The 27,135-nt window shown below is 39.4% G+C and overlaps 1 protein-coding gene across 1 annotated transcript in view; it reads right to left on the bottom strand.

Moving 5' to 3' along the window:
* The window catches only part of LOC127653517 (mitogen-activated protein kinase kinase kinase 11), a 359,883-nt gene that overhangs the window by 307,889 nt on the left and 24,859 nt on the right, over nucleotides 1-27,135 (bottom strand). The window contains exons 3-10 of the mRNA XM_052140209.1: nucleotides 26,954-27,102; nucleotides 26,464-26,639; nucleotides 23,793-24,036; nucleotides 23,548-23,655; nucleotides 23,191-23,338; nucleotides 20,910-21,016; nucleotides 20,082-20,597; nucleotides 12,044-18,087 (exon numbers count right to left, since the gene is read on the bottom strand). Of these exons, the coding sequence (XP_051996169.1) occupies nucleotides 17,483-18,087; nucleotides 20,082-20,597; nucleotides 20,910-21,016; nucleotides 23,191-23,338; nucleotides 23,548-23,655; nucleotides 23,793-24,036; nucleotides 26,464-26,639; nucleotides 26,954-27,102 (2,053 nt within the window). The 3' untranslated portion in view covers nucleotides 12,044-17,482. The remainder of the gene's footprint in view (nucleotides 1-12,043; nucleotides 18,088-20,081; nucleotides 20,598-20,909; nucleotides 21,017-23,190; nucleotides 23,339-23,547; nucleotides 23,656-23,792; nucleotides 24,037-26,463; nucleotides 26,640-26,953; nucleotides 27,103-27,135) is intronic.

Below are 27,135 nucleotides of genomic sequence, written 5' to 3' on the forward strand. Positions count from 1 at the left end.
ACACTGCAGTCGCTTTCTTTAATTTTTCTTGACTTCCCTTAAACTCCGATAGTTTTCTTTGAAAAAACTCTGCTGTCTTACCGACACAGGAAAGATGCTTGGTACTTAGGTGTCGTTGTAAATGGGCTGGTTTCATGCTATTATTAGAGAGCACATCCCCGCAGAGGAAACACAGCGGCTGAGGCGGTTCAGTAGGTGTGGACGTGAAACCGAAAACGACATACTGTTCATGAAATTGCCGGTACTTTGACTTATCAGCTTTTTTTTTGCTTTTTTCCATGGGTTCACTTGAGCTGCCACTAGCACTGCTGCTGCTTGGAACGGTGCGTTTTTTTAGCCATTGATCCATATCTAGCTAGTGTTCTACTCAAAGCTAGCCTCTCTGCCTGTCGCTATGGTCACTCTACTGCGCGGCCACACAGCGCGCGTCCACGGACAAGCACATTTGGCGGGAAGGACAGGGTGACCATATTATAACATGATTATAATGTTATATAATATATATATATATTATATATATTATATAATTATATTATATTATATAATGTTTTGAGAATAGTCAATGGCTAAAAAAAATTTTTTTGTCTTTTGAGAATCATCCCACGTAACCCCTGGGGACTGCTCACGTACCCCCGGTTGGGAAACACTGTTCTATTGTATGTATTTTATTGATAGAACATATATAGACAACTAATATTGACCCCATTGACTTCCATTGTAAGTGTCTCACTGTAACAGATTTGTGCTTTTTTAAAAGGATTACATTTTTGTGGAGATCAAGATTATGTCTGTCGATTGAGCTGAACTTGTAGTGAACCCGGAATATTCCTTTAATGTTTTTTTCACGGTAAAACTTTACAAGAGGTTTCTATTCATTAACAAATTAAATGCATTAGGTGTCGTGAAGTCAAATAAAAAACCTATTTAGAGCATTTATTACTCTTGGTTTATTTACACACTAACACACTGTAAACCCAGACAAGTGCATTTAACATTAAACATTTATGGAAACTTATTGCCCTTTATATGAGGTCAAGAATTTGTGTTATTGTTCACCTTTAACTCAAGTTATATTGATATAGAAATGTTATTGTTTTCAATGTAAGAAGTCTTATTGAGACAACAGATCAGACCGTTTGATTTAAGTAATCTGGACTTAACCTGTTCAGTTATAATAACTCAATCGAATTAATAAAACTTATTTTAGGACTGGTGTACCTTATCTGGATACACAGTACAAGGCTTAAGGTAGCGCTTTCACTTCAAAAATATGTATTGCATAATTGCATTGATTTAGCTCATTTTAATTAAGTAGCCAAAAAAAAGTGTACTGGATGAAGTGAAATTCAGGGTTTCTTTTGAATCTAATATAGGACAGTGTTGAGTTTTTAGGGAATCCCATTTTGGTTCCAAATTCTGATTGAAATTCCAATAGGAATCTTTTGCACATTGCTCTGTTGCTATCAGTGTTATTACAACATACATTTTAAGTATTGTTTAGTTGCCAAACTTTAGTAGCAAACTCCCAGTGGACACATTACCCATAAACCTCAAAAGAGAACCATCAATTAGAGAAAGTACTGTTAGCCAAAGAGCTTTTATATTTGAGTGTTTCGGAATATTTGCATGGCATTATAGTACATTCCCCCATGAAATAAGATTAATCACCATCTTGTTCACTGAGGTTTACTTAAAAACAACAACAAACAATTTCTATGCAGTAATTGCAAGTGCATTTAACAGACCATTTTTTCAATTCTTAGTGTCTCTCATGAGAAAATAATGTAGGGTGCGTCTCAGTTAGTTCACTAGTCAGTAGGGCTGACTAGTTTAGGGCCATTTGTAGGGCTGTCTCATTCACAAAATCCTTCCAGTAAACCGAAACGTTCGCTCCCTAAAAAATCCCACAATGCACCGTAAAAACCAGGGAGCATCGTCGCTCAATATGTTCCCTTATATGACTTCTGACGTCTCAAGTCGTTCAATGACGAGCACAAGTGTAAAAATATGATTAATTTCTCTATAAAGAGATGTTGTTCATAATGTCTTTATGTGGAACAATCTTTTACATTATACAGTTGTTAAAATACTTTATATTTGTATTAAAAGTAATTTATCTGTTATAATAACACTGTACGTTTGAATATCTTCAATGAAAATGAACGATAGTGTCATTTGTGCTGTGTGAATCACAACAGATGTTAGCAGAACAACAGCCTCAGTCATTATTTCATTCAGCAGCGGTTTTCACCACCACGCAAACCACAAAATATCGCGGGGCCCCGAACATCAGGAGTCCCCGCTCCGGTAGGATATCTCAGCTAAAACTGCTTGATTGACATGTTGTTCTGGGACACTAATACGCTGTTGTCAGCGCTCTCAGGTTCACGTTACACGCCGCCGGGTTCTGCTCTGTTTTTCATTGTTTTCCTATGTGAGCGCACACTGAACGTCCATAACTGCTGCACTGCGGCTCACCGTTTCTTCAGCGTCTCACACTGGACCGGCACATTTTTACACACTATGTCAAGTTAATAAGAACTTCAAAAACGCATGTCGAGACACCTGTGATCGGTTTCATTCATCTGGATTGTTTTTAGAGGAGATGTTGCACAGATTTAACTTTCTGAACAAGTTCAAAGAGGTTTTAACATCATTCCAGATTATTCTGTAATGATGTTAATGAATTAAGTTTCAGCGCTTGATAAACGGCGATGTTTAGTTCCTTCTGCTCTAGTGTGTTGAGGGGCCGCCAAGCCTTGTATGTTTACTGTTACGAATGAATGAATTAATTAATGCTACTGTTACGAATGAATGTTACTGCTACGAATGAATGAATGAATGCTACTGTTATGAATGAATGTTACTGTTACAAATGAATGAATGCTACTGTTATGAATGAATGAATGTTACTGTTACGAATGAATGTTACTGTTACAAATGAAAGAATGAATGTTACTGTTACGAATGAATGAATGTTACTGTTACGAATGAATGAATGCTACTGTTATGAATGAATGAATGTTACTGTTACAAATGAATGTTACTGTTACAAATGAAAGAATGAATGTTACTGTTACGAATGAATGAATGTTACTGTTACGAATGAATGAATGCTACTGTTATGAATGAATGAATGTTACTGTTACGAATGAATGAATGCTACTGTTATGAATGAATGAATGTTACTGTTACAAATGAATGTTACTGTTACAAATGAATGAATGTTACTGGAATGAATGAATGAATGAGTGCTACTGTTATGAATGAATGAATGTTACTGTTACGAATGAATGAATGTTATTCTTACAAATGAATGAATGAATATTGCTATTACGAATGAATGTTACTGTTACGAATGAATGAATGCTACTGTTACGAATGAATGAATGTTACTCTTACAAATGAATGAATGAATATTACTATTACGAATGAATGTTACTGTTACGAATGAATGAATGCTACTGTTACGAATGAATGAATGAATGAATGCTACTGTTATGAATGAATGATTGTTACTGTTACGAATGAATGAATGAATGAATATTACTATTACAAATGAATGCTACTGTTACGAATGAATGAATGAATATTACTATTACGAATTAATGTTACTGTTACGAATGAATGAATGAATATTACTATTATGAATTAATGTTACTGTTACGAATGAATGAATATTACTATTACGAATGAATGTTACTGTTACGAATGAATGAATGAAAATTACTATTACGAATGAATGTTACTGTTACGAATGAATGAATGCTACTGTTACGAATGAATGAATGAATGTTACTATTACAAAAGAATGAATGCTACTGTTACGAATGAAAGAATGAATGTTACTGTTACGAATGAATGAATGCTACTGTTATGAATGAATGAATGTTACTGTTACGAATGAATGTTACTGTTACAAATGAATGAATGAATGCTACTGTTATGAATGAATGAATGTTACTGTTACAAATGAATGAATGTTACTGTTACGAATGAATTAATGTTACTGTTACGAATGAATGAATGAATGAATGTTACTGTTACGAATGAATGAATGTTACTGTTATGAATGAATGAATGCTACTGTTATGAATGAATGAATGTTACTGTTACCAATGAATGAATGTTACTGTTACGAATGAATGAATGATTGTTACTGTTACGAATGAATGAATGTTACTGTTATGAATGAATTAATGTTACTGTTACGAATGAATTAATGTTACTGTTACGAATGAATGAATGTTACTGTTACGAATTAATGAATGATTGTTACTGTTATGAATGAATGAATGAATGAATATTACTATTACGAATGAATGCTACTGTTACGAATGAATGAATGAATGAATATTACTATTACGAATGAATGTTACTGTTACGAATGAATGAATGAATATTACTATTACGAATGAATGTTACTGTTACGAATGAATGAATGAATATTACTATTACGAATGAATGTTACTGTTACGAATGAATGAATGTTACTGTTATGAATGAATTAATGTTACTGTTACGAATGAATGAATGATTGTTACTGTTATGAATGAATGAATGAATATTACTATTACGAATGAATGTTACTGTTACGAATGAATGAATGAATGTTACCATTATAAATGAATGTTACTGTTACGAATGAATGAATGAATGTTACCATTATAAATGAATGTTACTGTTACGAATGAATGAATGAATGTTACCATTATGAATGAATGTTGATGTTACGAATTTTGCATATGATGCTTTCGTCAAATAGAGTCTTTTGCAACGTGATGAACAAAACACTGCAGCATTAGAATATAAACTCTGGGTGAAAGTAAATAAGACTATTATATATTACTATTGTACACAACAAAAAATATCACATTTGGGGCCTCGGGCTGGACGGTTGCATGGGGCCTTAGGAATCGTAAACACACCCCTGATGTGGAGCAAAGGAAAACTGTGGCAGGACAATAGAAAGATGCGGTCATATCTAACACTGGGGTAAAAACACACAAAAGGTTTTTGCCCTCCAGCCGCAGTGTCTGTGAATGTCCAATTTTTTTAGCAGCTCCTTTGGTTATTCATAAAGTTATTCAAACCGCACTTCTGAAGCTGTAGTGAATTATGATGACACATATTAATTCATGCATGAATACACGGCGAATCAACGGCTTTTCGTTTGTCTGTTCTTCAACATATAATCAAGTGTGTTTCTGTCTGACAGCTCTCCCGCGGGCCGTATGTTTGACACCCCTGATCTACACACGGTTAAAAGAATCAAAGATGTTTGTGAGAAGAGATTTCAACAGGTCCCGGGACTTCACAGCAGTGTTGAGGCCATGAGACGTCAAAAACAGACAACCGAAATCAAACCAATGTAAAGACGAGATCTCAGGGGCAAAACACAGACATAAATAAACAAGACATCAGCTATTAATAAAGAGAAAAGAACAGTCCCGTCACTGTCAAACATGTTTCATATGTTATAATCGAGTTTTATATTTGTGGGTTTTGCATTCAGTGTTATTAAATGTCTGATGAAGGTCGTGTGAACTTTGCTGTAGAAGTGCAGGATTTTGTCTTTATGAAGGGCTCAAATACAAACATCTACAGATACATTCCTCAGAATCTCTTTCCAGCATCTCCTGTCAGTTCTCCTAAAACAGAATAACTCTGGCTGATGTCAGTCACTGGCACATTCATTTACATTTTCTATAAAAACTAAACTAAAATAACAACTTTTTTTCTTCAAGATTAAGTCATTATTAATGGAGTTGTTGTAATTTTAGAAAGTAAAACTGATTTAATCGCAGTTTGATGTTGAGATGTAATCATCAGTATTAGTTTGACTTGATGACGAATGTCTTTGAGACTAATGACATGTAAATAAATGAGTGTCATTAATCACGTGACCTCAGTACAGACATCAGAATTACTGGAATATTCTCAGATCGTGATCAGGTTTTCTTCATACTGTCATTAAAGATTGAAACATATTTTTTACTTGAACTGTTATACTGATAAAAACTATTAAATTAGAAAAATGTCAGAAGCATTTCATTGTTATGAAAGAAAAGATTTCTCGTGTTGTTTGAGATCATCACGACATCAAAGCGTCTCATTCACAATCCTCTGGAGCTGCTGTGTGACATCACTTCCTGCAGGACACAACACAAATCTGTCACTCACACGTCAAATATGCAGAACTACTGCAGAGTACAGGACCTAAAAGAGAGCAGTGCTGTTTAAGGGACAAGACCTGACAAGGGATGTGTGGATGAATCACAAGTATTCTATCAATAGAAAAGAGGATCTGCACTCACATACAAACATCAATATTCAAATATGTTTACTAAACTAGTGATTTATTATTTATCATGAAAACTATTGCAGACAACAGCTCATTCCAAAATGTTCACTTCACTTTTATTTATTAATTTGCATTTGAGGTTATAGTTGAGAAGTTTCTGGATGTCAGGAGTGACTCATGTGTGAAACAGTACACAGAATATTACGTTTCATTTATATTGTGTATTTCAGCATCACAACAGCACATTTTTATAAATACACACGTGATGTCTGATGTGTCAGAAATAAAGACTTCAGTCAGTCACTGATGTAGAAAACAACGAGGTTGAAATATGTTTTATCCACAAATGGAGGTAAAAATGCCGTGCAGGACAAAACTCCTGATGTACTTTATATATAAAAACACACACTCTCCTCTCACTGTTTCCATGGTAACAGGCTCCTGCCCTTTATGATTGTGTCTGTGTGTGTGTGTGTGTGTTTAAACAGTTCTCCTGCGAGCTGTGTGTCATTTAAAAACAGAATTAGGATTAACAAAACACAAGAAAACAGCCAAAATTGTGTTAGAAACTCACTCACTCACTCACTCACACACACACACACACATACACACGCACACACGCACACACACACACACACACACGCTCTCACGCACGCACACACACACACCCACACTCAAAAGCACACACACACACACACACACGCTCACACTCTCACACACACACACACACATACACACACACACGCTCACACACCAACAAGCACACACAAGCACACACACTTATGCACACATAAACATGCACACACACACTCTCTCAGGCACGCACACACACGTCAGCACTAACAAATATTCAAAATAAACCAAAAGTGAAATCTAAAAACGTTTGTCTAATAAATGTCTAAAGCTGCCAGGTCAGCATATTTTAGTAAACTCATAGAAAATAACCACAACAATCCTAGATGTTTATTCAGTACTGTGGATAAATTAGTTAGGAATAAATCCACAACAGAACCAGATATTACGTCACAGCACAAGAGTAATGACTTCATGAATTTCTTTACAGATAAAATTGAAATAATCAGAAACAAAATTGGAATTATGCAACCTTCAGTCAGAGCACCTCAGAAAACAGTGTTGAATAATTTCCTTCATGTGCAACTTCAATCCTTCGCTATCATAGGTCATGAAGAGCTAACAAAACTTATCGAAACATCAAAAGCCACAACATGTTTGTTAGATCAAATACCAACTAAGCTCTTAAAAGAGGTATCCCCTGTAATCTCAGAACCTCTTCTTAATATCATTAACTCCTCGCTATGCTTAGGACATGTCCCAAGAAACTTTAAAATGGCAGTTATCAAACCGCTAATTAAGAAGCCACAACTTGATCCTGGAGGACTGGCTAATTATAGACCGATTTCAAATCTCCCATTTATGTCAAAAATACTAGAAAAGGTAGTGTCCTCCCAAATATGTTCATTTCTACAGAGAAATAGTATATATGAAGAATTTCAGTCAGGATTTAGGCCTCATCACAGTACAGAGACTGCACTTATCAGAGTGACACATGACTCTTATCATCTGATCGCGGCTGCATTTCTCTTCTAGTGCTTTTAGATCTTAGTGCTGCATTCGACACGATAGATCACGACATTCTCTTGAATAGACTGGAGAATTATGTTGGAATTAGTGGAGTTGCATTAGCATGGTTTAGGTCATATTTATCAGACCGCTACCACATTGTCTATGTAAATGAGGAATTGTCAAACCAAACAAAAGTAAAATATGGAGTGCCACAGGGATCAGTTTTAGGGCCTCTGCTTTTCTCCATGTATATGCTTCCCCTGGGAGATATTATCAGGAATCGTGGAATAAGTTTCCACTGCTATGCTGACGATACACAACTTTATATTTCTTCAAAACCTGATGAGATTTCACAATTCTCTAAATTAGCAGAGTGTATCAATGAAATAAAAGATTGGATGGCCAGAAATGTCCTTCTACTCAATTCTGACTAAACAGAGGTTCTAATTATTGGACCAATAAACTCTAAAAATAAGCCGCTAAAATTTAATTTGACTCTAGATGGATGTACTGTTACATCATCTTCAACAGCGAAGAACTTAGGCATTGTTATATTTGATACCAATCTGTCCTTTGAAAATCAAATTACAAATGTTTGTAGAACAGCATTCTTCCACCTAAGAAATATTGCTTAATTAAGGCACATGCTCTCGGTTGCTGATGCCGAAAAACTCATTCATGCGTTCATGACCTCAAGACTAGATTATTGTAATGCATTACTGGGAGGATGTCCAGCAAGATCAATAAATAAACGTCAATTGGTTCAAAATGCAGCAGCCAGAGTGCTGACGAGAACCAAGAAATATGATCATATTAGCCCCATTTTATCATCGTTACATTGGCTACCTGTTAAATTCTGTAACTACATACAAAGCTTTGAATGGTGTAGCTCCGCAGTACTTAAGTGACCTTCTACCACGCTATATTCCATCACGTTCATTAAGATCGCAAAATTCTGGCCTGTTAATAGTTCCTAGAATATCAAAATACACAAAAGGAGGAAGATCGTTTTCATATTTGGCTCCTAAACTATGGAATAGTCTCCCAAACACTGTTCGAGATGCAGACCCACTCACAGTTTAAGTCTAGACTAAAGACTCATCTATTTAGCCAGACATACACCTAATTTATCCTCCAACCCACAATTAGGCTGCTTTAGTTGGGTCTGCCAGAACCAGAAACCAGAAGCATTGAGCATGATCTCTAACTCTGCAATAAATTAAATGGCATCTACGCTTACATCTTTTTATTTGTTTCCCTGTCTCAACCTCGGGACTCCTATCCTGAGGTCACCAGAACCGGCTGGATCCAGCACCATTCCTGCTTCATGTTGGACTCCACTGCTACATGTCGCAGAATGATGATGACTAAATGCAGCCGGTGCCAGCCAAACATCACTTCAGTCTATTATGATGAACTTCAGAGGATGAAATGATGCCAACTCCAACCTGCATCACCTCGGTCTATTTATGGACTACGATCTTGAAATGAAATGCACACTCACACACACTTGCATTTCAATTTATTTATAAAATTATTTTATATTTAACTGATTAATCTTAAACAAAATGAAATAAATTAAACCTTGATATATTACAATTTTATTAATTACATTTGAAAAAACTGAATTCCATTTGAAGGAATTTTGTTATGATGTTTGTTTCATGAGTGCATGAAATTCTGTCCATTTATCAACAGAAATAATTAAGAAACTTAACGTATATTCATTAAAACAGCAATAAACCGCTGTCCTCATCTCACGAGTGCTGCATACACTTTTATTTACTTACGTTAAATCCGTTAAACCCGTTTCCCTCGTTGAGTCGCTGAGCTCAGACGAGCGTTTTCTAATTAAGCGAGCAGTCACCTGAAGACCTCACCACTAACACTTTCATTTACTTTCATTTATTGTACAATGCAGTTGATATGGGCTGACAAAAAAGTCAAACTAATTTAAAACATAATAACAAATAATACAAATTGGCTCAGATTCAGGGGTCTGACAGGGGCACAGGTGTCTGACAGGGGCACAGGGGTCTGACAGGGGCACAGGTGTCTGACAGGGGCACAGGGGTCTGTCCGAGGGGCACAGGTGTCTGACAGGGGCACAGGGGTCTGGCCAAGGGGCACAGGGGTCTGACAGGGGCACAGGGGTCTGCCCGAGGGGCACAGGGGTCTGCCCGAGGGGCACAGGGGTCTGACAGGGGCACAGGGGTCTGCCCGAGGGGCACAGGGGTCTGGCCGAGGGGGCGAATTATTTTTATTCTATTTTCACTCAGTTTAAAATAAACAAAGTAAAAGTGACAGCAAAGATTATATTGTTACTTTAATATGAATTCTATTGATATTTTAAATCAAGTATTTGCTGAATAAAAGCATCTGGTCATTGTTATTATGATGTCATCTTACCATAAGTTCATGAGACCCAGTGAAAAATTTTTTTTTACAACTTCCCTTTTTTAATCGTTGATATTGCTGAATATAAGTAACTAGTGCTCGGTTAAAATTTTGTATATTATTTTATTGAAAAAAAAACAGTTTTAAATGAATGTTTCAAATATGAATGTGCAACATTTTTTGGGGGATTTATTTTTATAATTTGTCTAATGGCACTAAAAAGAGTTTAATTTGAAAATTAGAATTTTCTGACAATTTTTTCATATGTCAGGCTTTAAAGGGTTAATTGAAACGAATAAGAACGAAAAACAAATGAGAAAAATACTAAATCTAAATTCTGACACTAGGATTCACTTTAGGTTTAAGGTTTAGGTTAGAGACCATTTAAAAGTCCATAGAGCATTAACCTTAAAAACCTCATCTGTCTCCAGTCAAGTCTCCTTAGCAACCAAATTGGCCCGGTTGCTAGGGAGGGTAGAGTCACATGAGGTAACCTCCTCGTGGTCACTATAATGTGGTTCTCGCTCTCAGTGGAGCGTGTGGTGAGTTGTGCATGGATGCCGCGGAGAATAGTGGGAAGCCTCCGCACGCGCTACGTCTCCACGGTAACACACTCAACAAGTCACGTGATAAGATGCGCGGATTGACGGTCTCAGACGCGGAGGCAACTGAGATTCGTCCTCCACCACCCGGATTGAGGCGAGTCACTACACCACCACGAGGACTCAGAGCACTTTGGGAATTGGGCGTTCCATATTGGGGAGAAAAGACCCATCATCTGTTGGAGAGAACGTGTAACTCGCGTTTAGTGCCACACAGTGGACAGGAGTGTTTGATGAAAGTTCTGGATCCTGAAGTGAAAGTCAAGAATCGCTGTTTAAGGATGTTCTGCAGCTCTTTCTGACCTCATGAAACTTTAGTACGTGTTAAACGTGTGTGAAAATCATTACAGTCACATTGTGTAAATATGTACAAATTGGGCTCCAAATATTATATCTGTATTTATTCCATGTGATTTGTGTGTGTGTGTGTGTGTGTGTGTATGTGTGTGTGTGTGTGTGTGTGTGTGTATGTGTGTGTGTATGTGTGTGAGTGTGTGAGAGTGTGAGTGAGTGTGTGTGACTGTGTGTGTGAGAGTGTGAGTGAGTGTGAGAGTGTGAGTGTGAGAGTGTGAGTGTGAGTGTGTGAGTGTGTGTGTGTGTGTGTGTGTGAGTGTGTGTGTGTGAGTGTGTGTGTGTTGTGTGTGTGTGTGTGTGAGTGAGTGTGTGTGTGTGTGTGTGTGTGTGTGTGTGTGTGTGTGTGAGTGAGTGTGTGTGAGTGTGTGTGTGAGTGAGTGTGTGTGTGAGTGTGTGTGTGAGTGAGTGTGTGTGAGTGTGTGTGAGTGTGTGTGTGTGTGTGTGAGTGAGTGTGTGTGAGTGTGTGTGTGTGTGTGTGAGTGAGTGTGTGTGTGTGTGTGTGTGTGTGTGTGTGTGTGTGTGTGTGTGTGTGTGAGTGAGTGTGAGTGTGTGTGAGTGAGTGTGTGTGTGAGTGAGTGTGTGTGAGTGTGTGAGTGAGTGTGTGTGTGTGTGTGTGTGAGTGTGTGTGAGTGTGTGTGAGTGAGTGTGTGTGTGAGTGTGTGTGAGTGTGTGTGTGTGTGTGTGTGTGAGTGTGTGTGAGTGTGAGTGTGTATGTGTGTGTGTGTTTGTGTGAGCGTGTATTTATCACTTTGTGGGGACCAAATGTCCCCATAAGGATAGTAAAACCCGAAACCCGTTTGACCTTGTGGGGACATTTTGTCGGTCCCCATGAGGAAAACAGCTTATAAATCATACTAAATTATGTTTTTGGAAAATGTAAAAATGCAGAAAGTTTTCTGTGAGGGTTAGGTTTAGGGGTAGGGTTAGGTTTAGGGGATAGAATATAAAGTTTGTACAGTATAAAGACCATTATGTCTATGGAAAGTCCCCATAAAACATGGAAACACAACATATGTGTGTGTGTGTGTGTGTGTGTGTGTGTTCGTGCAATTCAAACACATTCAGTAAATTATATGTGTAAATGTATAGTGCCGATTATTGTTTATTCAAATAAGTTATAATAATAATAATGGCGTTTATTGTCATCAGTGTTTCCTTCTGTGATTCTGCATGTCAAATACGACTGATAAATATTGATGACATCTTAGATAAGTTTCCTACATTACAGTTTGACCTAAAGCACCCAAACCTGATACTGATGAATAAACTATTGATCAGAACGCATCATTCAAATATAATCCACAATAAACAAGTCAAATTAATGTACATCTGTCAGCTGATTCTGTGTGTTCAGAAATAATCATCAGAAACTGATCTGAGATCAGACATAAAGCATAACATCATGTGAAGTGAAACAAGCGCTTTAAACTGACAGCGACACCTAGTGGACACACTCCTGTACTAATAAAGATTAATAATCTAATAATCCCTTTAGCATGAGAACAGCAGGTCAGAATATAACAGCAGCTCATATTTCACACTCTCCAGAGGATCTTTCCTGTCATGCCCATGCAGTTCTTATCTACCAACATCTCAATCACGGCTTGTCCAATCTAAAATCAGCAGTGAAATCTGACAACACAGGAATCATTAAAGGTGCTTCTTTACCTCAGATGATGCTAAAAACACCATTTCCTCATCTTGTGTCGATGACGCACGTACTCGAGGTGATTGACAGGTGATGTCTGCATCTAAAACGTGATTGGCTCTGTTACCTGTAAGGCGGGACTTCCTGTCTAATTTCCCCCATTCATTTAATAGAAGTGACATTTCAATAGTTTAAACGTGTTTAAGTGAAGAATATCAGGATGTTTTATCAAGTGACCTGAAGCAAATGTGCATTATATTTGTACATTAAAATAAAGATTCAGTGCTTATTTTCTTGAGAAGTAATAATAAAAGATGACTCGTGCAACACTTCTGTCAGATGAGACTTTAATTGAATAGAAACGTTCCTGTCTCTGTTACACCACATGACAATTTAGACTTTATAAACCCAGAAAAATATCAAAATGACTTTGAAGTAATTAACTGAAAATATGCGAATCACAGAGGATTTGCTTTGTGTGAATTACATTTATGTATTTTGGAATAATTTATTAGACGTGGACAAAAACATTAGCATGACGTCATTGACCACATATAAATAAATCAACGAATTCATTTGTTCAATCACGCAAATGTGTTCCAAAGATATATCACGTGTCACACGTGACTGTTGAAACTGTTACAGTCAACAGTTAAACTCTGTGACGGGACAGAAGATATTCAGTTTGTTTCTTTTGGCTTCAGCACCCAAAACTCCAATGGAGTAAAACATGAATAATGTTTCTTATAATAATAATAATGAAGCATCCTAACGTGGAATGTGTTTGTGAGCGTCCAGTGTTTCACAGGCCTCAATAAATATCTATAGCTTTATTTTCATACAGTACGAAACACGACAAACGACAACCCGCTGAAACCACTAGATCAGATTTGTGTCGTCATCCTCCTCTCTAGTACGGAAGCCCTGAAGTGCACATGAAATAATAATTCAGTATGTGATGAGTGTCTCGTGTCTCCCTGAGCCCGTCCTACAAAAACAAAAACATCTCTACAGGTTTTCTTCTCTCCTACATTTTTTTTTATAAAAGAAATTTCTCAAAAAATAAAGTTTTTAACATGAGAATTGCTAGCTATCAATTAGCAAGTGATGCCAACTTCAGCCACCAGGTGGCACTATCAGTAAGCATGAACTCTTCTTACAAGGTGACAGCTGTGATTGATCTGTTGATTTAATAGTTCAACACAATAACAAGAAAGTTTTGCACATCTTCATCAAGGAAACTAATATATAATGTTTTTGAGAGAGATGATGAGTTTCTCTTTATTGTAGGGCACTAGACACCAAAAAACATTTTCTTCAGCCACTGATTGTTTTCACGCTGCAGTTCAGGGCTTCCGTACTCGAGATATCAGCATCAGCCGTGAAGACCCGCATTGGTCGACCGTTAGTCAGAATGTTTCAGTGGTGTGACCCGTGAATCATCCACGACAGCTAGTGCCAACGTCTCATATTCTATTCATTCAGAAATGTTGTTATTTCAGTGTTGGCAAGCAGATGGTGATCTTATACTCCGTGCCAACATGAACACCCGCTGTTTACAATTCAGAAATGGCACCAAAACACGCCAGCTGACGGGAGAACAGCTCAAATCGGCTCGTTGGGCTATTTCTAGACATTTCATGATTGTCAAGTCTTAAATCTAATAATCTGTTGAACCTCCAGTGATGTATCCGACGGGCTTTAGACACACACAGATGTGTTCAATCCAGCGATATGTGACGTGCTCGGAGCAGAAGAATTAGCAGTGTTTGTACAAGCATCACTACCTGAACTAAACCTTTAACACTAACTCCAGTGTGTAACTGCACCGTTTGGTTCCTGCTGAAATATGGGAATCTGGTTACAGAGGAAGTGGAATGACGCAGCAGCTAAAATGTTCAGAGGAATATTCTCAATACTTTTATAAGAGTTGGTGCAGCAGAAATCTCAGGGTATGTTGACAGCCGAATGCCAAAGAAGGCCATTGTTATGGTGAAAATGTCTACCGAACCCGGCTCGCCTCTCAAAGGAATTTCATTGTTGGGAATAAAATGTCAGAGATGAGAGTCAGGGTGCAGCGCACACACCGTCCACCAGGGGGACGTCAGTACTTCCTCTCTAAAGAACTCAAGAACTCTCTTAGATAATCATATATTCAGACTTTGGATTCTCAGAGATATTTTTGTACACTAAAGGAATGCTGGAAACTTCAGGAACTGAACACAAACACCAAATTGCACTATCACAAGCCTTTTCAGCATTTAAAAATGTACCAGAGACATAGACATCTACAATTACATTTTCACTAGTTGAAATGTTCATTCTTGATATCAGCACTGGAATAACTGCTAATGAAATGCTTCTTCTTGATATAAATACACTCTGGTTCTGTGGGGTTCTATAGAGAACCCTAGGGTTCTTTACTCAGCTCAAAATACCCCTTTATGCAAAAAAGGTTCCATTAACAAAGTTTACAAATAAAGAACCCTTTTTGAATATGAACTTTCTAATTCACACATCTATTAAATGTTATTCTGGTTATAAAACAAACACTACATTTAAAAACTAGACAAAAACCAAATGTTACGATTCCATGTTGGAAACCCCTAAAAGGTTCCATATAGAATTTTTTTTATAAATCTTCTATATATAACCCATATGGGTTCTATACAGAACCTTTTCACTTGGACCTTAGAACCTTTTAGGGGTTCCAAATATGAAGCGAGCAATAGAACCCTTATGGGTTCTATATGGAACCTTTTCCTAGGAAAACACCCCTCAACTAATAATAAACAATTATTGATAACTAGTGATGCTAGTTTAGAAGATTTGGTATTTCAGATATCTAGAAATACATTTCCAACATCAATAAATTAAAGAGTAATTAAAGATTTAAAAAAGGCTTCAAGGATGCAAACACTCCCCTTTGAAGATAATTTGCCCAAATTGTTCTTTAAAACGTTTTACATTTTCCTTATTAAAATCACTTAAAGGTGTTACACTGAAATAAACACCTGCTGTGAGTTTCCCACCTTTGTCCTCTCCTGAGTTCACATCCATGTTACAATCCCATTACAGACATCTGACATTAGCATTGCCACTAGTGAAAACCAAATTACAGATAGTTTTTTTCTATAGGGCCTTTTTACTAGTTGTAATTCTATTATTGATATCAGGAATAAACATTTGCATTAGTACCAATGTTATTGGTTTTTGATACACCGTCTGGTGTATAATAATATTAAAATAATATTAATTTTCACTAGAAATAAGTACATTGGTTCTACTAGTGAAAATGCAATTACAGATATCAATAATTATGTTTTTTATTAGGTGAAATTTCATTTTGGACATCGAGAATGTGTATTTCCACGAGTAATGATGAAGTTTTTACTAATTACTGGAATAAAAATGAGCATTTTAACTACTGACAATTGAATCTAATTAAAACGATATATCCGGCACATCATTAAATGTCCAAACGGCTTGTGATACGAGTGCTCTGACGTAAGGCTTGACATGAACGGAGGCTTATTTTGGCACGCTTATGGACTAAGTGCTGAATTCTCCTGGGTCAGTAATAATATAAGATCATTTGAGCACTTAAACTAAAGGTGAAATGTGTCATTTCTGCACCACCAAGCAGATTAACAAAAAATAATGTTTTTCAAACAGTTTCCCAAACACACTCCCCATCCACCATTGGTGGAAAAAACAGATAGTCCCGCCCAAAAAGCTCACGGCATTGGTGGAGTCAGAAGTTGACATGTCATGTTGCTTTTCAAGGGATTCAGCCAATACACGAATGTGAAAAAGCATTTTAACATCCGAATCTCTCACAACACCTTTAAGAACCCAGAGGAAGTGATGTCAGACAGGAAGTTCAAAGAAAAGCAGTGATTTCATGTCTTGTGGTGCTGAAATAAGTTCACTGGGAATGAGGAGTTGGACAGATGTGTGGAATAATCCCATGTTTGGAATGCCAAAACCCATCTGCGTTTGTCGAGGAGCTCCATCAAACGAAATCTCGATGATATCCAAATTGACATCTTTTGGTTTTACATTTCGTGAGGAAATTCAATGATCCCAAACACTGAAGCAAAGAGAGTGAACCCTTGCTAGGGTCCGTTTATGGAAGCTAAAATAAGCAGGCGCCTCTGCGTTATCCCGAAACATACTTTACACAAGCATGTCAATGCAGGCGCTTCACGCAAGATCAGTTTTACATGTTGTTGTGTTTTGAAATGTGTCAGAGCGCAATTTATAATGCAACGCAAGTACATATCGCATTGCCACTAGGGGCGCTACAGCGGACATTAGCTTAAATTGTCAGATTTCTCTCTCAGGTCAACGGTTTGAAGAGGATCTTGCTGAGCTAGTTAATGTTTGTTAAACTGTCGACATGCTAATAGCAGCTTCCTGAATAATCTGGTTTAGTGACAGACATTTAAAGGAAACGCACTGAAGTTTGTTACCGCCACAGCAACACAAAAACGCATGTCAGGTTTGTACGGCGAGATCGCGCGCTTGCAATGCGTTGGCCAAGCCTGTGCGTTTGCTAACTTGTGTAGAGGATGTTTCTGGACTTCACGTTTAGAACCTGTCGTCTCTCAGCAGTGCTGGCGAGCGGAAGGGGCTGAGCCCGAGAGTTTGGCGCGTGTGGACTCGTTCTTTGGGGACATCTAGCGGTTTGTTGACACCCACACGTCCAAAGTCTATGAGCGGCGAGTCCACCGGCTTTAGAGGGGCCACCCTGAGAGATAGATTGGGGCTTACGTTTGTCGAACAGGGGGCGGAGCGTGAGGTCAGGAATGGGGTGGAGAAGGGGTCAAAGGACAAGTGGTCCGTGTTCATGGAAGGCTCGAGCTTTAGATTGAAGGGGTCACAGTCCGGGGAAGGGAAGGGGTCACAGTTTGTGAAGGGGTTTGTGGGTGAGGGGTGGTACCCCAGTCGAGGGCTCATGGGACTGCTTGCACAAGTGGCTTTCTTGGCATCAGGTTTGTCCACCACGCCAGCCGATACGAAACTCCATGGGTCAATGCGGGGTCGGATAGGGGACGGGCGGGGTCGTGGGACGATGTTGACCTCAAGACGCCGTGTTTTGGGGCTCCACAGTCGAGGGTCTGGATAGAGAGCGAATGACATTGGAGATTTGTCCTCGGGCTCAAAAGTGTCTTGACACAACGGCAGATCCAACACTAGTGAAGAGTAAAACAGAACAATCCATTAGAGCAGTAAATAAGCAGCAGGACAATTTAAAGCACTTCATCTATACATATAAGGGACTCTGTTACTTTTCTTCTAAAATTGCATTTCTGCGTTTTATGTAAGATTTCCTTTACGGTTACACTTAAAGCTGATAAACGGATGTTTATCAAATGGCACAGGCTAATGGAAAGGATAGCGCTCTCTCTGTTGTGATTGGTTTAATTGACGAGTATGCATTTGTTCACTCACTCAGTTTAAATGGAGACTAGCATGTGGTAAACTTATGTGCTGAGAGAAACTACGGAATCCCCTTTTTTCCTGATTTTTTTTTTCTTTTCTCAATTTTTTTTTCTTCAGATTTTTACTCTCTCTGAATTTCTTTATTTTTCTCTAAAATTGTTTTCCTCATCAAGAGGCAAGACATGAATTTCACTTGCTAGCTAACAATTAGCATGTGGTACCAACCTCTGCAATCAGGTGCCACTATCAGTAAACAAATCTTATGGCAGTTTTAAGGCGCACGTTACGATCGACTCGACTCGCTTCACTTCACTTTTCTGAGCTTGCATTTCCACTGCAGTTTAGTGCCGCCTCAAAGTGGGCGGGACTATAAGCTGATCATCATAGTTACGCCGCCTCTACTGCCGTGACATCATCTTAAACACAACACAAACATTACTGACCATAAACAATAACACGAGCGCTAGCTGTTAGATGCTAGCTTATTGTGCTGCATAAAGCAGTTGTTGATGGTGATTTTACACAAGTGTAACAGTTAAATTGGTCTGGTAGTTTAGAAGCTTTCCAGTAGCTGCTCAACTAAATAAAGTGAAGCTTATATAGAGCAGAGTATAGAGTTAATGTAACAAAACGTCCCATCCTCCATCATGACCGAGTCCAGCGCACTCTCCCTCCCATTGCTCGCCGGTCTAGATAGCGTCCATTTGGTCAAAACACTTCCACTTTTCCTTGATGGTTCTGTGTCACTTTTACATTTTTGTAAACTTTTCCCTGCACTGTTGGGAGGTCCGGCAGTATCCGTGTGTGGCCAACAGCTGAGACACTTCCTGACAGACTTTAACGTTTCACTCATCGCTAACGAGAGGAACGTCCACACCTCGTTTATTGGCCACGGTGTGGTTTTGCGCACAGCCACTTTAACAATTAGAAAGACACGTGAACAAATGATACTGCTATCGCCGTTGCTAACTTTAAAACTAGCGGGTTGATGTCGCGTTCGGAAATCCAGTGATGCTGGTAGTGATGATTCTCTCTGACCAATCAGTGATCGGCAGGATTATGACGTCACATTTAGTATCGGACAGTGGAAAACCCCAAAAGCGAGCAGAGTCGAGTCGTGCAGTGGAAAAGCCCCATTACTGCCTGTGTTACTTCATATGTTGATTAATAGATTTATAGTTACCGTATAATACAATAACAACAATATTAGACAGTCTTTTAAATCCATAAATCAACAAATAATGTACAGCAGACATAGTCACCTTGTAAGCATAAGATTTCTTGCTTGCGTAAAGTGGCACCTGCTGGCAGAGGTTGGTACACATGCTAATTGTTAGCAAGCAACAATGAAAATTCTCATGTGTTGCCATGTGAAAAATTAACATTATTTTGCCTAAGAAAAGAAAACTGTAGGAAGGCACTAAGACACCTTGCGGTTCAGGGCTTCCGTAAGAAACAACTCTGAAGCGTATGAAACGCCACAAACACGCCTGACGCAGCATTAAACTGTTGATGATCTGTGAAGTGTTTGAAGATAACATGTGTCGTGTTTTTCCACTTGAAGTCCTACATTTTAAAATCAATTAAGAACAAGAAATAGAAGCAAGAATAAACATTAATCTAGACATGTTAGAATAGTGTACTTAATCACTATATACCAAGTCTTCTAAAGGACTACGCGACCAGTACATTGTTCAAAATGTCTCATGGAACGACATGAGGGTGAGTAAATGATGACCCTTACCCAGCTGTGAAGAGTGAAGTCCATTACTCGACCTCCTCCGCCGCTCCCCGCTCTGATATGAATTCTCATTGGCCATCTGTCCGTTCGTGTACATCGTCCAGTCTCCGGGACTATGCTGCGGCGTGCGGCAGCCTGACCGGTCTCTGTCGCGCGGGTTCGGTGGCGGAGGGCTGAGCGGTAACAGTTTAATCTCCGGGGTTTTCAAAGTGCCCAAAAATGCTTGTGGTAACGAGTCCGTGCTGAATGTGATCAAATCGTCCACCACGTTGGGTTCGGCGGGACGGGCTGGAGAGCGATCCGGTTCTAGTGTGGACAGGTTAGTCCTCGAGGACGCCCGGGGGGGCGGCGTGGGGGGGTGCTGAGGCTCCAGACAGCGTCCCAGAGCAATGGACGCCAGCAGGGCGGCGCTATTGAGCAGCGAGCCGTGTGTGCTCTTAGCGAGAGAGGACGGTCCGGGCTGATCCGGTTTGGGAGAGCCGCAGGGTGTCAAACCACCTTCCTCACTCTCAGAACCCTCTACAGACAGGGAAGGTCAAAGGTCACCGCTAAGTATAAATACTGTGTAAAAACCCTTAGGCGTAACGCTAGTCTGCAGTTTTAATGACAACCAAGAACAGCTTCTAGATCAACTTCAACAAACTTTGTGTTACTTTTGGAAATATTTAATAATAATAATAATAATAATAATAATAATAATAATGTGCATTAATTCAATATAAATAAATGTAATTACAATTCTCAATGCATTAACGATTAAATGGTGAGATTTGGCAATATAAGTCTATGACACATCCCTTTTTACATTGTGTTTAAGTGTGTGTGTGTTACCGTTGTGATTGTATTCGGGTGTCATCGGCCTGTATTCCTCAAAATCTGCTCTCGAATCTTCATTTTCATTATTGTCCATGTCCAAGAGCTTCGCTCTCATTGACAGACTACAGACATACAAGAATCTTACAAATCAATTCAACGTAACACTACAATGATGGTTCCCTTTGTAAAAGGGTTATAAACGTTTATGAATGGCTAATAAGTGATTTACAAATGCATTATAAATCATTGATAAGTGTTTATAACAACATGAATAAACATTTAGACTTTCATGCAATTCTTGCCAAATAGTGAGCCGTTTTAGCACACATTATAAATGCTTTATAACACTTTCAACATTAATAAACTTTTAAAATGTACCTAAATGTAAAGTGGACACATATGAAGCATTTATTATGGATTTACCAAAATTATAAACATATTTATGTAAAGTTCAGTATGCTTTAATGGTCATCTGGCTTTATTATTTATGTATTTTTGCAGAGAGGTAAACATTAATGTTCCCTTTGTAAAGGGTTTATAAAGGGATTAGTTAATAACTAATTTAGTAAAGATAAAGTGACATGAGGAGAATGAGGAGGAGAATGATTATGAGACATCCTCGTCTCATGAGACTCTGAGAGACAACAGGAGGTTCAACACTAAAACACCAGCAGACGCATTACCTTCCAAAAACTGCCCGCTTGAACGAGAGGGTAGACTAGCGCTGCTAATCTCATCGAAATGGTTCCAGGCCGCACCAGATGTCTAAGATCAGCATGTGAGCTCTTCGTAACGCCATCAATCCAAAACGCTACACTTGAGACGACAAACTTAGAGGGGAGCCTCGTATATGGGGACAGATGGAAAGACTTGCAAGCCTACTTTGAGTTGCTCATTTCGGCAGGAGTGTATGGGTCAAAGGAGAAGCACCAGGAAGCCTCTGGAATGCTGACACTGGAAGGACAATAAATCCATGTTTTCTCCTGTGTCATACGCTTTGATAACAGAGAAACAAGGCAGGGCCGACGAGAGAAGGAAGGTTACCATGTTGAGGACAGCCGGAGCGTCCCTCTGAGCTTCATGCGATGAAGAACAGAAAGGTCACCTCTTCAATGTTTGCCTTCACTGGCAGAGTCGCAGTTATCATGTATTGCCCCAAGACAGGGAAAATGTCCTGCTGATGAGCACCAGAGAAGACCTGGTCTTGGACTACCATGAGACAAAGGGAGGGGTTGATAATCTGGACAGGGTCACAGCAGCTACAGCTGGTGACGCATGACTGCCCGATGGCCCCTTGTTATGGTCTCCAACATCATCATGTGAGCGGCTTCAATGCTTTTGTATGATGAAGTGAAAACTGAGTGGAAGGGGATTCTCCTGCAGCAGCTGGATAATCATGTTTCATTTATAGGGATTTTACATAGTCAACAAAGGAACCAAATACCTGACACACAAACTTGGGAAAATCCTGTTCTGGATGTTTAAATCGCTGGGGTCAAATTGACCCCAAATATAAAAGATGTTAGTTCATTTGAGGATAACAGGAGGGCTCATTGAAGTGTGAATAAATGTATTTATTAAGCATTTATAACAACATGCAAGTTAAAATCATCACTATTTGGCAAGTATTGCATGAACGTCGCCCTATTTGTTCATGTTTTTATAACCGCACATCAAAGATTTATAATGTTTAAAAATCGCTTATTAGCCATTAATAAACATGCTTATAAACCCTTAACAAAGGAAACATCAATACGAAAACAGAAACAATAATGTTCTTGGCACAAACACACCAGTATTAAATTGTGACATAAATCATGAATTATGGCATTTTATGTTTTGATAATAGAAGTATGAATAAATGTATTTATTAAGCATTTATAACAACTTGCAAGTTAAACTCCTCACTATTTGGCAAGTATTGCATTAAAGTCGCCCTGTTGGTTGATGTTGTTACCATATGTCAATTATTTATAATGCATTAGTACATCACTTATTAGCCATTAATAAACACATTTATAAACCCTTAACAAAGGAAACATCAGTATAAAAACAAAAGATACTGCTCTTGGCACACACACACCAGTACTGATTGTAAATAATGCAATGTGTGCAGATATATTTGCTGGTTAAGGATGTTATTATAGATTTTGCACTGATGCTCAACCAATGTAACCGGGTTTACACCAAAAACACACGAGTCATGAGTTATAAATCAAGGCATATATTTAGCATCATATATCTAAGGCAATGGCTCTGGTAGTTCTTTATTGAAATGATCAATAATCATCTGTACCTGTTCTCCGGTGTGAGCCGCAGGATCTTTGGACTTTTGGGGCTTTTGGGACTCGGATGAGGAGTGAATCTCCTCTCCCCATTAATCTGTTTGACAGGAAGAGTCTCCAACGGCCAAACTGAACTCCACCTGCTGTCACTGGGACTCACTGAGAGACCGAGAGATGTCACGAAATCCAGTCAACAACACGTCCAGCTCATATTTCACCCCAAAGTCAAGAGAAGGAAATTAAGAAACTAGACTTTGCATGAGAAAATGAGGCTTGTTTTGCCTGTTTCACCACAAATAAAGACCTCATGAAATGATTGGACAATTGTATCTTTTGCTTTACGGTGTTGACATACGGTGGACACTCACGTTGTATCGCACGGAAGCGTGGACCGATGGATGGCGAGCCCATATCCGGAGAATTCCGTCTTTCCTCCAAACCCGGCGAAGCCTGAACTGTGATCTTGTGGATAAAATCTGCATGTCCATTCAACACCAATTAATTCTCACAAACAAACAAGTGTTATATATCAATAATCGCTAGTTGAACGTGATAACACATGACTTGCTCAATTAACTATTAAACTAGTATTGTGCTAATATTTATTCCTCACCCTGCGGCATACTGATCTTCTCTCCATTCTTCACTTTAAGTTTGTGTTTCTTGAACGTCCCTTTGCGTTTCTTCACGTTGGGTTTGTGGTTCTGGTTCAGATGGAGGATGAGGAGTGAAAGTTCCCGCTCGAACACGTCCTGTTCCCACTGCACTAGCTGTTGCTCGCGCTGACGGAGAAACTCCTCGTGAGACTTCTGCTCCAGCGCCGCACGCTTCAGCTCCTCCTCACGACAGCGCAACTCCTGCACGACACACAAACATGTCATATCAGAACTGGTGATACAGGAGTCCTTCTAGATGACTTGCTCAGAAGCTTGACAGCAGCATTTTGGACCACTTGTACTCGATTCAGGGATGTATTGCTAAGACAGGTGAAAAGGGAATTGCAATAGTCAAGGCGGGAGGAAATAAACGCATGTATTAATCATCTCCATCGCAGCTATGGACACCATTGGCCTGAGATTAGCAATATTCCTCAGCAGGTAGAAACAGGAGCGAACCAAACATGGTTTACATGCAGGTAAAGACTCAAAGCCCGGCCCATAGAGACACCTAGATTACAAAGGTTATGAAGATAAAAAGGCAAGACTTTCCATCATTTAAAGTACAACAACATCAGGGGCAGAAATAAGAACTTCCGTTTTCTCAGTATTTAGCAGTAGAAAATCATCTGCCATCCAATCTTTTATAGAGTTGAGGCAAAACCGAATGTATAATTGAATATCATCTGCATAACAACGGTAAGGGATTCTGAGAGGAAGCCAGTACAATGCAAACAGAATCGGGCCCAGGACAGAACCTTGGGGAACACCATAACTCAGTTGAAGAGGCATAATTATGAACAGTGACCGAGAAAGTCCTGTCTGATAAATACAAGGAGAACCACTCCAAGGCTGAGTCTCTCAACTAATATAGTGCGATCCACAGTATCAAAAGTGGCACTGAGATCTAGTATTACCAATGCAGAACATGTCATGAACAGGTCATGAACAGGTCATGAACAGGTCATGAACAGGTCATGAATCAAATCACTTTATTGTCACACTACCATGTACACAAGTGCAACAGTAGGTGAAATTCTTGTGAACAGATCATGAACAGGTCATGAACATGTCATTAACAGATCATGAATCAAATCACTTTATTGTCACACTACCATGTACACAAGTGCAACAGTAGGTGAAATTCTTGTAAACAGGTCATGAACAGGTCATGAACAGGTCATGAACAGGTCATGAACAGGTCATGAACATGTCATTAACAGATCATGAACAGGTCATGAACAGATCATGAACAGGTCATGAACAGGTCATGAACAGGTCATGAACAGATCATGAACAGGTCATGAACAGGTCATTAACAGATCATGAACAGGTCATGAACAGGTCATGAACAGGTCATGAACAGGTCATGAACAGGTCATGAACAGGTCATTAACAGATCATGAACATGTCATGAACAGGTCATTAACAGATCATGAACTGTTAATGACCTGCGGCTGGGTCATGACCAGATGTCAATGATTTACTGATTATAGAGAGGACACACAAGGACCAATGGACTCAATGAAACATTGAAACAAAGCAGTGGGTACAATGTCATTGTGCTAACCTGCAGCAGCCATGTCACCCTGTAGCTCATGACCGGTTGCCCACTGAAGCTGGGTTGAATCTGGTCAGTACCTGGATGGGAGGACCTCCTTGGGAAAACTAAGTTTGCTGTTGGAAGTGGTAGTAGGGAGGCCAGCAGGGGGTGTTCACCCTGCAGTCTGTGTGGGGCCTAATGCCCCAGTATAGTGATGGAGATACTATACAGTAAAAAGGCACCGTCTTTCGGATGAGGTCCTGACTCTGTGGTCATTAAAAATCCCAGGACACTTCTCGTAAAAAGAGTAGGGGTGTAACCACAGGTGTCCTGGCCAAATTCACCACATTGGCCCTTCTCAATCATGGCCTCCTAATAATCCCAATCCATGAATTGGCTCCATCACTCTACTCTCTCTTCTCCACCAATAGATGGTGTGTGGTGAGCATACAGGCACACTATGGCTCCATGTGGATGCTGCACACTGGTGGTGGTTGAGGACATTTCCCAGTTCACAGAGTAAAGGGGGCATGGGTAGCTCTGTGGATGCTGGCTACCACCGCTGGATATCGCTACTTCGTTAGTTTGAATCCAGGGCGTGCTGATTGACTCCAGCCAGGTCTCCTTAGCAACCAAATTGGCCCGGTTGCTAGGAAGGATAGAGTCACATGGGGCAACCTCCTCGTGGTCGCTATAATGTGGTTCTCGCTCTCGGTGGGGCGTGTGGTGAGTTGTGCGTGGATGCCGCGGAGAATGGCGGGAAGCCTCCACACGCGCTACATCTCACGTAATAAGACGCGCGGATTGACGGTCTCAGACGCGGAGGCAACTGAGATTCATCCTCTGCCACCCGGATTGAGGCGAGTCCCTGCGCCACCACGAGGACTTAGAGCGCATTGGAATTGGGCACAAAAAAAAACAATAGTAGGTCCTCTGATGTGTGTTGGGCCAGTTACATGTTGAGAAAGACTAAAGCTAGAATATATATATATATATTTTAAGTAAACATGGGGCAAGTGAAAGTCAATAAAAACTGAAGGAAGCGGTATTAACATATATATCCCATAATGCCAGTGTTCAGATACCTTCTCTTTGGCCCTGAGCTCATCAAACATGCTCTGGATCTCGTGTTTCCAGTCGTCCTGAAGAGAGTGAAATGAATCTGGAGGCATCTCGTACAACACCTGCTCCTCCAGAGCAGTCAACTGATCCAGAATACACCTGAAACTGGGCCGCCGGTGAGGGTCCTGATCCCAGCACTCTACACAAACACACCTTCACTTAAAGGGGTCTTACAGCACTCACAGCAAGACATCAAGAGAAAGTAGAATAGATTGGGTAAATGAATGAATGAATTATTGAATGAGTGTAATGATTTAAAGAGTGAATGAATAAATAAAGTAAATGAATGAATGAATGTGTGAACAGAAGAAATGAATGATTGAATGAACAAGTGGATGAATAAACGAGTGAAAAATGTCATTAACAAACAAACTATTTTATGAACGTGAGAATGAATGAAATAATGTTTGAATGAATAAACGGGTAAATGAATGAGTGAATGAACGAACTCACCGGACATGAGCTGAGCGAAGGGTTCAGGGCAGGTGGAGGGAATCGGGAGCGTCAGTTTGTTCACAGCGACTCCATAAGCAACAGCGAGACCGTCGATCCCTCTGTAGGGAACTTCACCCGTCAACAGCTCCCACAATAACACACCATAACTACAGAGAGAGAGACAGCGTGGGTGAGACAGC

The sequence above is a fragment of the Xyrauchen texanus genome, chromosome 2, assembly GCF_025860055.1.
Source record: "Xyrauchen texanus isolate HMW12.3.18 chromosome 2, RBS_HiC_50CHRs, whole genome shotgun sequence".
Taxonomy (NCBI): domain Eukaryota; kingdom Metazoa; phylum Chordata; class Actinopteri; order Cypriniformes; family Catostomidae; genus Xyrauchen; species Xyrauchen texanus.